Source organism: Manacus candei, unplaced genomic scaffold (assembly GCF_025592945.1).
Source record: "Manacus candei isolate 608988 ecotype Guabito, Panama unplaced genomic scaffold, ASM2559294v1 h1tg000071l, whole genome shotgun sequence".
NCBI lineage: Eukaryota > Metazoa > Chordata > Aves > Passeriformes > Pipridae > Manacus > Manacus candei.
In genome coordinates, this window is record NW_026138119.1 from 7,979,170 (window position 1) to 7,993,667 (window position 14,498).

The 14,498-nt window shown below is 51.3% G+C and overlaps 2 protein-coding genes across 7 annotated transcripts in view; one reads left to right on the top strand and one right to left on the bottom strand.

The window, feature by feature from the left end:
* ASTN2 (astrotactin 2) overlaps nt 1–14,498 on the top strand; it is a 324,472-nt gene that overhangs the window by 208,319 nt on the left and 101,655 nt on the right. For all 4 annotated transcript variants that reach the window (XM_051807886.1, XM_051807888.1, XM_051807887.1 and 1 more), the window contains exon 16: nt 627–806. In XM_051807886.1, coding sequence (XP_051663846.1) covers nt 627–806 — 180 coding nt within the window. The remainder of the gene's footprint in view (nt 1–626; nt 807–14,498) is intronic.
* On the bottom strand, nt 6,649–14,392 carry TRIM32 (tripartite motif containing 32). 3 transcript variants are annotated; one of them, XM_051807960.1, is made up of 2 exons: nt 14,356–14,392; nt 6,649–11,496 (listed from the first exon to the last, which is right to left on the bottom strand). In XM_051807960.1, exon 2 carries the CDS (start codon nt 11,427–11,429, stop codon nt 9,486–9,488), a length of 1,944 nt encoding a protein of 647 aa, XP_051663920.1. In that variant the 5' UTR covers nt 11,430–11,496; nt 14,356–14,392; the 3' UTR covers nt 6,649–9,485. The 3 variants fall into 3 exon arrangements, with proteins under 3 accessions (XP_051663920.1, XP_051663921.1, XP_051663919.1); XM_051807961.1 differs by lacking the exon at nt 14,356–14,392 and adding an exon at nt 12,554–13,948; XM_051807959.1 differs by lacking the exon at nt 14,356–14,392 and adding an exon at nt 12,222–13,948.

Below are 14,498 nucleotides of genomic sequence, written 5' to 3' on the forward strand. Positions count from 1 at the left end.
GCCGAGGTGCTGTGGAGTCACCAGTGCCTCCAGGATGTTTCACCTGCACAGAGCAGTGAGGGTCCGTGTCCTTGTCCCATGCCAGAGGTCCCTGCTGTCTCCATGGATGTTGCTCAAGCCCCAGCCCTTGCATACCCATGGAGCTGCCATCAGCCCAGCCCCGTGTGTCCCTCTGGGCTGTCTCCAGCTCTCTCAAAAATAGTTATCAGTTGTGCTGGGTGTGTGGACTAGAGATGGAACACCTCTGGTTATGGATACAGGCAAGGAAAGGCCAAGCACATCCTCTGGGGAGAGCGTTGATGATGTGCCACCAGACTGGAGCTGGCAGGAGGGGTATGTGGGTGTGTGTGCACACGTGTCCACGTGCACATCCCTGTAAAATGCTTTGAGAAATCTCTTAGGGAGAGGAATCATAGAAGGAACTCAGAGCCACAGCCCAGGGTTTTAACAGGTTGTGGATTCCAAAGGATCAGGTAGATGATGGAGGTAAGAGAGGAGGAACTGCACTTTGCACCCACCCAGGGACTTGTATGACCTGAGCAGGGATCCTGTGGGGCTCCTTGCCCTGGGTTGTGGCTACCAGCCCTGCCTGGCCAACCCACCCACCCCCTGCCTCCCTCCCACAGGCTTTGCAAACATCCTGAAGATCCTGAACAAGGACAGCAGCCGGGAGGAGCTGCTCTCCTTCATCCAGCAGTTTGGCTCCCACTACATCGCAGAGGCGCTGTACGGCTCCGAGTTCAGCTGCACCATCCACTTCCCCAGCAAGAAGGTCCAGCAGCAGCTCTGGCTCCAGTACCAGAAAGGTGAGGAGGGCGACGGGAACGGGCAGGGGCACAAATCACCCCCTCTCTCCATGCATTTACCTTCACCATGCTGGTTAGTGGGCTCAAGCAGGCGACTTGTTCCAAACTGAGTGCCCAGTGTCAGGAGACAGTGGCACATGTCCCTTGGCAGCATCCCTGAGCCAGGCAAACCCACCCTGCCAGCTCCTGCCCTTCAGCTTCCACACTCTGGCTCCATCCTTCCCCAGGGTGACCCCTTCACCACGGTGGCCCCCACACGCTGGGGGTGCTTGGGGTCGGCTGATGGAGATGTGACATAAATGAGCTGTCTCAGAATGGCTTTGTTTTATTGCTTGTGACAATGACAGTCTTTAAGGAAGTGCATTAAATCAATAGCAGACTCATTGTGCTACACCATAAATAACGAGACACATCATTAAACAGGGCAATAAACTTCAGGACTTTGAAGTAATACAATTAGGTTATGTTTATAAAAACTCCCTTATCGCTGTAGCCTTCCATTTGCCAATTCATCTCTCTCCTCCAGGGAGTTGGGGATATTCCCCGGGTCTGATATTTTTCTGTTCAAAAAACATCTGTGGTATATTACAGGGCCCATTGTAGGGCTGATGGTGACAGAGGTCATCAAAGCACTTGAATCCTGCACCCTGCAGGTGCTGCCAAGAGCAGCCTCGCTCCATGGAAGCCAGCAAATGGAGATGTGCTCCCACACGCCTCCTCCGTTGCTCCTGGCTCATTTTTTCCCCCTGTTTTCCCGGCGCAGCTCGTCTTGTCAGCGTATTTATAACACCCTGTACTCGTTTGTTTGGGTTTTAAATAGTGATAAATGAAGTTTGCCATAGCAATGCCCCTGTTTAGCAGGAGAAGGCGCCGTGGAGGTGGGTTGTTTGCGTACTCGCGATGTTATTAATCATTCGGGAGTGCTCCCTGCAGTCCTGGGGCAAACACGGGTGGTGGGGAGCAGACCTGGAGTGCCCCGTGGTCCCACTGCCATCACTTCAGACACAGGTTTCTCAAGTGATGCCGGGTGGGAATGAGAGGCAGCCACTGCAGTCCGAGCTGGGCATGAGCATTGTTGCTGTTTCATGATGCTGGGCCAGAGGGGACGTGAACAGTGGCAGTGCTTGATCTGGTGGTGAAATATCTCCCATTCCCAACCTCTCACCTTCCCCATGGCTGGGGGCAGCAGTGGCTCCCAGGGCTCAGCCACAAAGCCCCGTGGTGGCACAGGGCCTGCAGTGCCTCGCTGACAGGATGATTTCCATTTTAGTCCATGGTATGCAGCTGGCCAAGGCAGCTCCTCACTCCACACCCACCTCCTGCCCACACTCCCAGAGCTGTGCCTGCCCTGTGCTGCTCGCAGGGCTGCCCCAGGGCAGGATCCAGAGCGTCCTTCCCACTGCCTGTGAAGCACCAAAGCACTCATGGGACCCCAGGGATGCCCCAGGGGGTTTGCAAGTAATGCCTGGACATAAACTTTTGATTTCTGACTGTGCAGCATTTGGGCACTGGGGGCTCCGACTTTGTGCTTTGTGTGTGGCTCCGCCTGTGGCTTTGGTAGCTGGTGGGGTGAACTTTGGTGCTGTGGGCAGTGCAGAGGGGACCAGTGCTGTACTTAGCTCTTTGATGGCCACAAAATGCTATTGGAAGGACATCGAGGATGTTCAGGGCTCTTGATGATACCTGGGGAGATCAGCTTGTGGACTTAGAAGGCGTCACAGGAAACCCAGGGCTCTCTGACACAGAATTCCCAGTTAGCCAATCTATCATGATAGATAGATTTTATTCCCTGCTTCTCCACTGATTCACCCTCATTTTGCCAGTGGCATAAGGCAGATCAGAATAAATACCTCCAGCTAGACAGTTCTGGATGCCTTCTCTACTCAGAACAGCTCCAGCCTGCCGGGCTCCCCACTGCTCACCAGCCCATTCCAAACTGTTCAGTGCACACACTTATGCATCATCTCTAATAAATACGAAAGTAGGACCAGGGTAACTGTAATTTGTTAGTGAACAAAGCAGGTCACAAGAGGAGGGGAAGAGGAGAGGCTCAAACTAATTGGAACGACACCAACTATGAGAAAAATGCACATCGCAGGGTGTTTGCAGCATCGCACACAATTATTTTAATATTTTAATCAACTTCGTAAATCAATCTTCGGGCCTCAGGAGGAGGCCTCCGCCAATAAAGGCACAATCTGTGCATGAAACCCTAATTGAAAACATGGTTTTGAAGAGAAGACCACGCCACTGGCAGCTGGGATCAGGCACTGGCTCTGTGCCGAGGCTGGAGCCGCCCGAACGCCGCGCTCGCCGCCGGCACGGGAGCCTGTGACGTGGGTCTGTGTCTGCAGAGCATTTCCCTCAGCCAAGTGGAGGGGAAAGGGATCCAGCTCTGGCCAGGGACGGCACAAAGTCAGTGCTGCTGTCACTGCTGGCATGAGCAGGTTGCTCTGCCCAGAGGAGTGCCAAGTGTTCCCCTTCCTCCTGCAGGTGGATGAGGTGTGTGCTGGGCGGAGTGAGGTGCCCGCCCTTGTGTCATGGTTTGAGCTCAGAAATCCAAAACGTAGCCCCATACTGTGAAGAAAGTTAGCTCTACACCAGCTGAAACCAGCACACCTTGTTCCTAAGGATTTGAAGGAGGGAATCCTGCAAATGAGAGAGCCAAACAGGCTCTGTGGCAGTGCTGTGCACACCGAGTACTGTGTTCTTCCAGGGCAGGCATGGGAGCATCCCCCAGGCTCCCTCCCAGGAACAGCTTTAGTCCGTGAGCAGACCAAAGCAAACTCCAGTTTTATTTCACACAGAGTGATTAAAAGCCCGTTTTTTGGGTCTGCTTGCTCTGGCTCTGTGCAGCCAAGCAATGCTTTCACTCATCGAGTGGCCTCCGAGCGGGAACCTTGAGATCGACCCAGCCATTGATCTGTGCCATGGGAGCCCACATCGGTTTTCTCCCCTGTGGAAGGCAGCATTTAACGCTGATGGCACCTCATTAAGTTCATACCCATTGTGTGAGCATCTTCGTTTGGCAGCTGGGACACACGTGGTGCCCTCAGCCACGTCCTGCTGTGTGCAAGAATGTGCCGGGCCTGGTGGGATGGAGGGAAGTGGCTTTGTCGTGGCTCCTGTGGTGCTGTGCTTTGGATTTCTGGATAAACCAGTGTGGAGAACGCCTCAGCATGTTGGCTGCTGCTTAGCAGTGCCTGCATGGCATCCAGGCTTCTTCCTTTCCCATTCTGTCCCCACAGTCACTAGGCTGGGATGGGCAAGGTATTGGGAGGGGACACAGCCAGGGCTGCTGGCCAGAATTGGGCTATTCCACACCAACATGCACAGTAATAAAACTGGAGGTGGAGGCTGGGAGTCACCCCACCACAGAGACTCAGAAAATGTACAGGAGGGAAGAGAATGATCCCTCCATCCAGTAAATCCACCCGCCCTGAACCACTTCATTCACTGATAAAAGTTTATCAGAGACGTGGTTACTCCGTGGCCCCTCAGTCTGGCTGGATAAGGAATAGGAGATGGTTAGGGAAAGGGAAGAGCTGCTCTGATTGCCAAATCTGGCAGCCCCAGCGAGATTTCCCCAAGAGCTGTTCTGTCTTGCTTGTTCCCAGTGGAGAAGCCCAGCTGGGAAGCGGGGAGGGATGCTGATGGGCTCGGGATGTGCTGTGCATGGACAGAGCAGATCCAGAGGGTTTCACTGCCCAGCTGATAACGTTGCTTTAGGTCTGCAGTGCAAGAAATGTTTGTGTTTCTTGCATTTCCTGTGATCTCTATCTAGAGTTTCCTTGGCTAAGGTTCCCTGGCCACATTGGCACTCAGCAAGCTGAGCCTGTGGCTGCTACAGATGTGAAAGATGTTCCCTCTCTGTAACAGATCATTTATGGAAATAGTCCATGCAGGGGCTGTGTTCTGGCAGGTCCTGTCACAATCCCTAAGGCTTTCTGGCCCCTGCCCTCCCAGGTACTTGCTTCTCTTCTCTTGGACTACATGCCATTAATTGCATTTACCTTTAAGAGGCGACAGTTTTCATGTTTTCTTGTAAACTCAGCAGTTTTGACAAAAGATCTTCGTAAATTATATTTCTCTTCATAAATATCCTTATAAAATTAAGAATAGAGCCTGGAACTGCTAAAATAGTAGTCTGTATTCCTCTGAGTAGGGTCTGTGGGTCTCTCCTGTCCTTTCAAGGCTCCATTCATCTCTCCTCAGGTCTGATAGTGCCATTAACACAATTAAGATTGAACTAGTCCATGGGAACCTTTAGTTTTCCTTTCCTAGACACAATTAGGTGCATTAAGAAAGCTGTAAGGAGAGTTTTGCATCTGTTAAAGGAGATAATGAGTTTCCCTTATACCTGCTTGGTGAGAAGTAAAGCGTATAGAATTTCCCCGTTCTTGAGATCTGTCCCTATAAACAACCACTCTATTACCTTTGTAACACTCTTACTGGCTTAGTTTATGTAATTATATTTATTTCCAACCCTCAGATTTTGACATTTTGTTCAGAGGAGGTAAAAACAATCTTAACTGGTTGCCGTGAAATTTAGTTCAGTCTACAATATGTGCTGTGACTCAGACAGCTAAATGACCTTATGCACTGCTCATTGTAATCCAGAATTGTCAGGCAAGTCGAGTAATTAGTTGTGCAAAATGAAATAACTTTAAATCCTCGCATTGAGTAATGACCCAGAAAAATCACTTAAGCTATACAATACAAACCACTCAAAGCATCTGGCTTAATTTTTATTTTTGTAGCTCTGCCCCCTCTGATTAAGGAACAGGCTCTCCCCTTCATCCCTTTAGGAACCTTAACTCCTGTTTTTGCCCCAGACAATACCCATGGCTTAGTTTTTCTACCCTAAGAAATCAAAACTTGTGATAAAGTGGCAGGGTGGGTCTAACAGCACCACACAGCAGCTGTTCTGCAAGGATGGAATGTGTTTGATAAACCAGCAATGCACACCAGTTTAAAGTGCTGCTTCCCATCACCTGGGATGAGCCCAAGTGATGAAATCCTTCACCCAGAGCAGCAAACCCAGAAGGGTGGCAGGACCAGGGGAGAACCTGCACGTGCTGCTGGTGTGCCTGTTAAGGAAACTTCCCTCTCTGACCATCCAGGAGCCTCCCTGGCCATCACAATGCACCACCTGAGCTGGGATCCTTCACAGCTACACCCCCCACACTCACCCAGTCAGACCAGGTTTCCTCACTGGTTCAGCCCCAGCTTTCCCAGAGCAGAGTCTTAAGACATCTGGATCCTTAAAATAATTTAATTATTGTGCAGCAACAGAATAACAGCCTGAGCTGGTGCTGCCCAGGAGGGACCAGTGGTCTAAACACAGGGAAGTCTGGGGTCCAGCTGAGCCCTCAGCTCCCGATGTGTCTCCAGGTGTTCCTCACCTGACTGTGCCTGTCCCCAGGCCCTTTGTTATGCAAAGGGCTGGCAGTTCATGGATGATCCAGGCACACAGGGATGGAACCTTCAGCCAGGCTCCCATGCCCTGTTACCAAGCGCTTGGAGCCACTTCAATTGAAGCAGGCCTTTGAAACATCAGGTACTGCCTATGGTGACAAGGAAGATATTGCCCTTGTAGGAGTATCAGAGTGGATTAAGGTTCAAAACCTGAGCATTTGCTTATGAAGTGGGTGAGGGAAGTGTCAGGTAGAGTTCCCTGATCTCCTGCCAAGGAGATCAGATTTATCCTGTGCAACCTGAGAAGAGGGGTCCTGTAGCCATTGTGTTCCCAATCTAATCCCCACTGGCTGTAAAATCCAACCTGCCACCAAAGGGAGGAGATGTAGTGTTTTAATAAGAAAATGAGCCGTTTGCAATGCACTTTTAATTGGATCAATTTTTCCTTTATTACACAATCTTAAAAAACCAAACACATACGTATGACCAGACAAGCTCTTTCTCCAGGTACAGGAGCCAACTATTTCAACACAATCCTTAATTACTCCTTGTTTGGCAGACGATCACAACACCGTGTGGGGGGCACGACAGCAAAAAAACAGAGCTCTGCAAAATCATCTCACAGTCACTGTTGAGAGTTTTGTCAGGGGACATGCAGACCCTGGGCAGGGACAGCAGGTTTCTTTTTTCCCTTTTCTGCCTGAAAGCCCAGACCAGAAGAGCTGCAGGCGAGACACAGCCCCAGGCACTGATTGCAGTGTCCTGGCCCACCAGTGCATCACAGGGTAGTGTTATTTTCTTTAATTCTCTGAGTGAGAAACAGATGACAGACGTTTTGTTTGAACTTTGTAACCAGGAACAGGCTGGGGTAACCAACTGCTCAGTTTGCTGGACCAGCTTTTTATGTCCCTTCAAGCACTCCAGGAAATGTTATTGCTAGTACAGTGTGCTGTTTATTGCAAAAAAAAAATATCCATGGGAACAGAAAATGACAGAGGTACATATTATCACAGATAATATTGCTTCAGTTATTCAGGTCCACGGTAGCTTCCTGCTTGGAGCAGTTCTTGGAAGCAGGAGAAATGTTTAAAAGACATCAGAAGGAGAGGAACTGCCATTGCAATAATACTGGAAAAATGCCTCCAGTTACAATGTCATTAACTGCAGCATGGCCCAGTAATCGTCCTCATTTCCCCAAAACACACATGCAAGGTGGGAAAGGCTCCCCAGATTGCTGTCACATGCCCCCTTCCCACCCAAAAGAAGAGAAGCAGAGAGTATAAATAGTGATGTGCAAGTTGGCAGCCTTGGCAAACACAGGGAGCAGCTCAGGAAGGGAGGAGGGTTCAGTCCCCAGGGCTCCCTCAGCACCATTTACCACCTCCTGCCTCAGCTCCCTTCTCCACAAGCTTTTTCCAGTGCATTATAGCAAGAGGAATCAGAAGTTGCCCTGATTGGAGGGGCAGCTCCATCACACAGCTGTGTTTGTGTGCTGGCCCCTTCAGTGCTCTGGCTGAGCACAAACAGGAAGAAGAAAAAAAACCCGAAAATCCCACCAAAATCTGCTCCCAGCACTTCTTCTGCAAACCCTGTAACTGCCAAACACCCATCTGGAGCAGCAGCAGCTCAGAAAGCCTGTTTCACTTTGCTGTTTCATTAGGGGAGAGTATATGGGAGCTTAAAAAAAAATTCACCTGTTGCAAACATTGTAGGACAAGTAGCAAACAATTTGCTGGAGCACGGCAGCCACCATAAAATCAGCTTTTATATTGTCTGTCGTGGCCCCAAATTTGCAACTACGTTGTTGATAGCAACAAATAAATGCACTGCAGTGTAACTATTATCCGTGGCAGATTAACATGCTACCACTGTGCCCTATTTAAATGCATCTTTCCTTCAATAAACTATTCTGGGCGAGCAGCACCACACTGAGGTACACATTTATCAGCCAGGAGAGTAGCACTGTGGGGGCCTTGGTTCACACAGCTGCAGTTTTGTGCTTCATTTGGCCCAAAGCCGTGATGAACAGCAACTCTGGTGCCTGCTGGTGCTGTATAAAAAAAAAAAAAAAAATCTAAAAAAAAAAATATCTGAGGAATGTAGTGTTTTGCTGTGCAAGGGAAAAAAAAAGGCAGTGCATCAATGGATGTGCTTCCAAGTATGAAAAAATAGAAGTGAAATAGTCCCCCCCTCCCCATCCCTATCTCAGCAGTGAGTAACTTGCTCATAGGAGGTGCAGATGAGTGGAAACCTATTGCTAAATGCAATGGTCTGGAATGCAGAGTGGTGAAGTGCAGGTGAACATACAGTGTGTTGCATTTAATCTCATTTTCTACAATCTCCCAGTCTCATTCCCCCAGCCCTTCCCCTCTCCCCATGAAATTTTAGATACCAGGTACACCTTCCAAAGACAGTTTCCAGGATACATTTAATAATAAAACAGCAGTAAATAGCAACCCTAGGTTTCCCCTCAGGTTTTTTTTTTCCTTCAGCCCCCTCCCTTTTTACCCCCTTCTACCTAGCAGGACTCTGAGTAGTAATAAAACCCCTCTTTTCTTACTACTCAGTAATAAAGAGGGCAATTTTCTGCCTCAGCTTGGTCTCCCACGATTGCACAGTACTCACTACACATGGAACAGACTCAGCTCACAAATGGCACGACGGGGTGATCTCCTGAACACCAGAAAAACGGGAGAGAGACAACTGTCCCTTGTCAGGGTGGGAGTAAAGCTCCATCTCCTCGTGGTTGATGAGGGCTATTTCGTTTTATGCAATCCCAAATTGCTCTCTCTAAGAGTTGCCCAGACAACTGCTACCCAGTTCCTTGTGAGTACCACAGAGAGAGAGGAGGATTGCCTCGCTAGTCCTGTAAGGGAAGGTGATTTAGAGCAGTCACTCAGCTTTTATGGCACAAAGAAAGACACTGGTTAAAAGTTGGGGGTGCAGGAGATGTGGCATAAGGAGGTGAGAAGGTTTATGGAGTGACCAGTCACTTAGCAAGGAACCAATTCTCCAAGGGATGGATCCCTTCCCTTGCGCTTGTTCTTATTTGTATGGATTTTATATAAAAAAAGAAGAAGAAAAAGCAGACCACCACCACCACAACAGCTATTTTGTTTCTAAACACAAAACATGATGGCCTCTATGCCAGATCCCCTTCGGTTATGGCAGAGTCTTCCTGAAGGCTTGACACTTGTTGGATTGCAGGGAGGCTGGAAGAATGTCTGCTGCCAGGAGAGGCTTTGCTTACAGCCATGCCTTTTAAGGGGTGGAGTATCTTCTCAGGTGGTAACTGTAGATCTTAATGCAATGATCCCAACAGTCCAGCACCAGGAGCTGCCCTTTGGGAGTGATGGCAATACCGACCGGGCAGGTGAGTCCTTCCCGGATGAGGATGTTATAGCCACCTCCCTTGGGGAAATGCAGGATTTCTTTACGGCTGCTGTCAGCAACAATGAGGTCTCCCCTGGCATCGACACACATCCCAGCAATGCACCTGAAATCCTCGTTCTCCGAGAAGAAGTGGCTGATCTGCCGCCCCAGCTGCCCGTCGGGGCCGACGGAGCCGATGGAGAAGCCTCCTTCTAGATGGTGCTCGTACTGCCGGTTCTCCAGGTTGAGCCCCAGCCCCTGAGTGAAGTAAATGGTCCCTTCGGCGTCGCAGGTGACAAACTTGGGGCGCACCGCGCTGCACAAGCAGCTGTACTTCACCACCCCCACGCCACGGTCCACCGTGAAGCACCAGAGCTTCCCCCCTTCCACGTCGGTGACCACGAACTGCCCCGAGGGCAGCGCGGCGATGCCCCAGGGCTTGCTCAGCTGGCTCCGGTGACAGGCCACGCAGTGCCCGTCCATGGTGTACACCTTGACAGAGTTATCGTAGCTGTCTGTCACCCCGATCAGGCCGTGGCAGTTCATGGTGACAGAAAGGGGAGTCAAATTGGGCAAGTCTGCTCCGAGGAAACTCAGCACGAAGCTGTCGATCCCGCTGGGGCTCCGGCGGATTTCCTTCAGAAAGCCCTTGCGAGTAAAAACCTGGATTCGGAAGTTGCCCCGGTCTGCCACGAGCACCTCGCCTTGCGTGGTGACGTGCAGGCTGACGGGGAGGTTGAACATCCCTGGCAGGCTGCCCTTGGAGCCCATCTTCTTGATGAAGTGACACTGCTGGATGCTCGTGGCTGCTTCAGGAATCCTTGGCTTGGCTGGCGAGGAATGGGGTGTGCAGCTGGGCTCCTCCTGCACCAGGTCAGGCTCCCTAAATGACACCGACGAGGATGCTGCCGTTTCCGGGAGCGACTCCTCCACGTTAACAGACCGAGGTTTCTTCACCACCTGCCCGATCTGCAGTGGTCCCACGTGGCTCACCTTCAGGAGTTCCACCTCTTGCAGAGTCAGCTCCCTTGGGAGACTGTTGGTCAGTTCTGGTTCCTCCTCGTCTGCCGCCTCCTCCAGGAGGGCTATATCCCCCTGCTTTATTTTGGCAAGGAAATAGTCACAGCGGGACATTATCTGCACTTCTGCTAAGTTCAGCAGGTAGGCTTGCTCCTCCATTACCTGGTTATTTACCTTCTCCACTTCAGACAAAGAGGTGGTGAAGAACTTGCGTGACCTGGCCAGTTCCTCCTGGATCTTGCGCTCTTCTTTGCTGTACTCCTGCAGAACTGCTTTGTACCTGGATTGCAGGTCTCTTGAAACACCCTCCAGAGCAGCTTTTCTTTTCTGGAGATCACCCATGAGCTCCCTTAGCCTGGCAAGCCTCGTCCCAAATTCCCTCCTACGCTCTTCAGCAGCCTCTTTGATAGCAATGACTCTGTGCCCTTGGGGCAGGTGTGAAGCCTCCTTGCAGGGCTCACATAAAACCAAGCTGCAGCTCTTGCAAAAGTGCCTCGGCAACCTTCTCCCGCAGACCTTGCACATGAGGAGCCCCACCACTTCCCCCAGTCCGGCGGTGTCGATGATCTTGAGCACAGTGAGGTTGTCAGTCAGCTGAGCCAGGCTCGTGATCCGCGTGATCTTGCTGCAGAACGGGCACCGTATCCCGTTGATGCTGTTTGCCAGGAGCTTCTCCAGGCACTGTTTGCAGATGGTGTGCCCGCAGTGCAGGAGCTTGGGCCTCAGGTGCTCCTCAGTGAAGGACTCCATGCAGATGGGGCACTCCAGGACCTCTCGGAGCGCATCCGAGTTGAGATGCGGGGCGGCAGCCATGGTGTTCCCGGGCAGCGTCAGCCGGCGCCGTGCCTTGTGCTCACATCTATTCCGAGGTGCTCCAATTCTGTCCAGAAAGCAAAAAAAAAAAAAAAAAAGGAAATGTGATTTATGTCAGCACCAGCAGTTGCATACACATGCAATTTATTTCTGACTTTTATCACCCAACCCTGCAGAAAAGAAACCCAGTTGGCTTCTCCGCGTTTGGGAAGGATGGATTAGTCATAGCTAATCTCGGAGTGGGCAAATTTCAAAACTAACTTGCAGCTCCCAGTGCGATGAATTATTCACTTGCAACATTTGTAAGTAGCAACTGAAAGAAGTGTAATGGCAGCAATAAGGAAGCCCAATAGATATTGATGACTGAATCATCTCCTCATGGTGCCCATCTCCTGCTGCCAAGCCTCTGAGTTTACATAATTTACTGAAACCCAGGGAGATTAAACCAAGCATTCAAAATGTTGCGCATCAAAAGAGGAACCAGATGGTGCGATGCTTTAGGACATTAATAGATCACCTCTGGAGACCTGCATTCAGATGTGACATCAGATACGAACGAAATAAATGTGGTTGGTTCGCCCTGCTTTGCTAGAGAGCCACAGTAAATGCTCAAGGTTTCATGCATTTGCCAGGAAGTGAAACTAGCAGGAATGCTTTGTCAGCTTCCACTCCTTGTGGGGGGTGACTGTGCACACTGAAAATACAAAGAGAAGGTGTGATGCCAGTGCATTTCACTGACCTCTGCCATGCTGCACCATGTTTCAACATGCCAATTACCCACTTTGTGTTTACCTTGGACAGATAAGAGCAGTAATGGATTTAAAAGATGACTCCAAACATCCAAACTCCGAACGTACTACCAGTCAGTCCCTGAACTCAGCTTAACTGCATATAATTTCTCCTCATTTCACAGTCTTGCAGCGTTGACCTCATTCCTGTCTCCCGGTTCAGTTTTACACCACTCTGGTTGCTGTTCAGCTTCAATCCAGGTTTCTCCACCCTCCCATCCCTCCCAGCAGGGAGCAGATCCCAGCAGCTCTCCTGCCAAAGCAGCCATCCATTCAAAAGGAACAGAACAGGGCTCACATCATTAAGTTATTATTCAGTAGACTGGGTTTCAATACCTTTGCTATTGCATTGCCTTGCCACTAAAAAATAGGGAAGAAAACCTTTTTTCTAGGGGAGAGGAGGAGAAGGAAGTAGTTAGTCTTTGAAATGAAGAGAGGGTGGCAGAGGGATGTGAACAGACAGCTTTTTCTGAGTAATGGCTCAATGCACACAGCATTCTTGCTTCCCTGCTGGGTTTGCCTCCTTCCTCCTCGGGAAAGCTCCAGTGTATTTCAGTTTACCACTTTCTCACGTGCAAGAAAACAACTGCAACAAACAAAATTTTTTTATGTTCGTACAGAGAAGGGGAAAAAAAAGTCATTTAAAATTATCAGCTGCATCCCTTCAGAGCCCATATTTCAGGGAGGGACTCGGTGGTGTGGCAGAATCTGCAAGCACCAAGCTGGGATCTGATCCTCAGTGGTGGCAGGATGAGTATCCCTGGCATCTGGGTGCAGGAGGACTCCAGGCACTTCCTGCCACTGGCACCGAGCACGCTTCCCTTTTTGTCTTAACACACATCACAGCTGGGGAGGCAGAAGCCTGGGCACTGCCGCGGAGAACAGAAACCTTCCTTTGAGGGATGAAAAACCTGTATTTTAAAACGGTTTTTAAAAATGAAACACAGGATACCAGGTTCATTATTCCTACTTTCCTTGGAAACACGTCAAAAGGCTCGCTCAGGGAAGGACGAGGGAGCAGCACAGGCACCAGGTGCTGCGAGTTACATTGAAAGGTACCTTTAAAACAAGTATTTTCATTAAAGAACAATGGCGGAGGGGATTTTAAGTCAGGCTGGGCTTTTCAGACAGATGATTTGTACAATATTCTTCTCATACATAACCCCTTTTGTTGGAATGCCAGCGTGCCCTCGGTAACGTGACATTATTTCTCCCTTTATCTCCCTCTCACACTCGGCTGTGCCTGCATGGAAGTTTCCTTAACAGCAAGTTGTTCTTGCGTATCGGTCCCTCCCAAGGCAGTTCCTCTGACGCAGAGCAGGGTATTACAGAAAGCCTCAGCTGAGGATCAAGCTATAAAACCCGGTGAATTATGCCAGTTTGGTTCCCCTTACGTGCTCAAAAGAAATTTCCTGCCGTGGTTTGGTAGTTTTTTTAGCGAGCGCGTCTGCGGGCGAGGCAGCCGGGCTTCACTCGCGGTTCAGATCCCGTGCCCTTAACGAGTGAGAATAACGGGGTAACACTGCAAAACCCCCGCTGCTGACAGCAGCTGTCACAACAACAACAACAGCAGCAACAGCAACAACAAACCCCGCAGGACAGACAGACCCTGGGTGTGGGTTTTGCACAGACAATGCAAAGGTTTGGGTTGGAAGGGACCGTAAGGATCACCCCGTTCCACCCCCTGCCACGGGCAGGGACACCTTCCCCATAGACCGGGTCGCTCCAAGCCTCGTCCAGCCTGGAATCGGGCGCTCCCAGGGATGGCGCATCCCTGGGATAACCCGTGCTGGTGTCTGACCACGCCGTGCTCGGGGCACACGCCCAGGCTCCGTCTGGGCGCACCGGGGCGATCCCATGGGATGATCAATGGGGGTCCGCTGCCAGCACCCTCCGGGTGCCCGAGGGGGGCTCGGCGGGGCGGACCCCGCTCTCCTTCCCTCCCTTCCTCTCTCCCTCCCTCCCAGCGCGGCCGGGAGCGCCCACCCGGCGGGGCCCATCCCGTCCCTGCCCTCCCACCCCGTCCCGTCCATCCCATTCCCGTCCCGTTCCCGCCCCGTCCCGTCCCGGGGGTCCCGCCGTGCCCGGCCCCGCCCGCAGGGGGCGCCGCGGCCCCGGGCGCGCGCCCCTGCCCTCACCTGCCGCCGCCCGGGCCGCGCCGCTCCCGGCGTGCCCCGCGCGCTCACGTGAGCGCCGCGCCCGCCGCCGCGGGGGCTGCTGGGAGGTGTAGTCCCGGGGCGGGGGAGAGACAGGGAATGGCGGCGTTGGGGGGGGATCGCGG

Bases quoted from the DNA above. Each gene is read 5' to 3' on its own strand.
- TRIM32 (XM_051807960.1), bottom strand. From the start codon at position 11,429: ATGGCTGCCGCCCCGCATCTCAACTCGGATGCGCTCCGAGAGGTCCTG.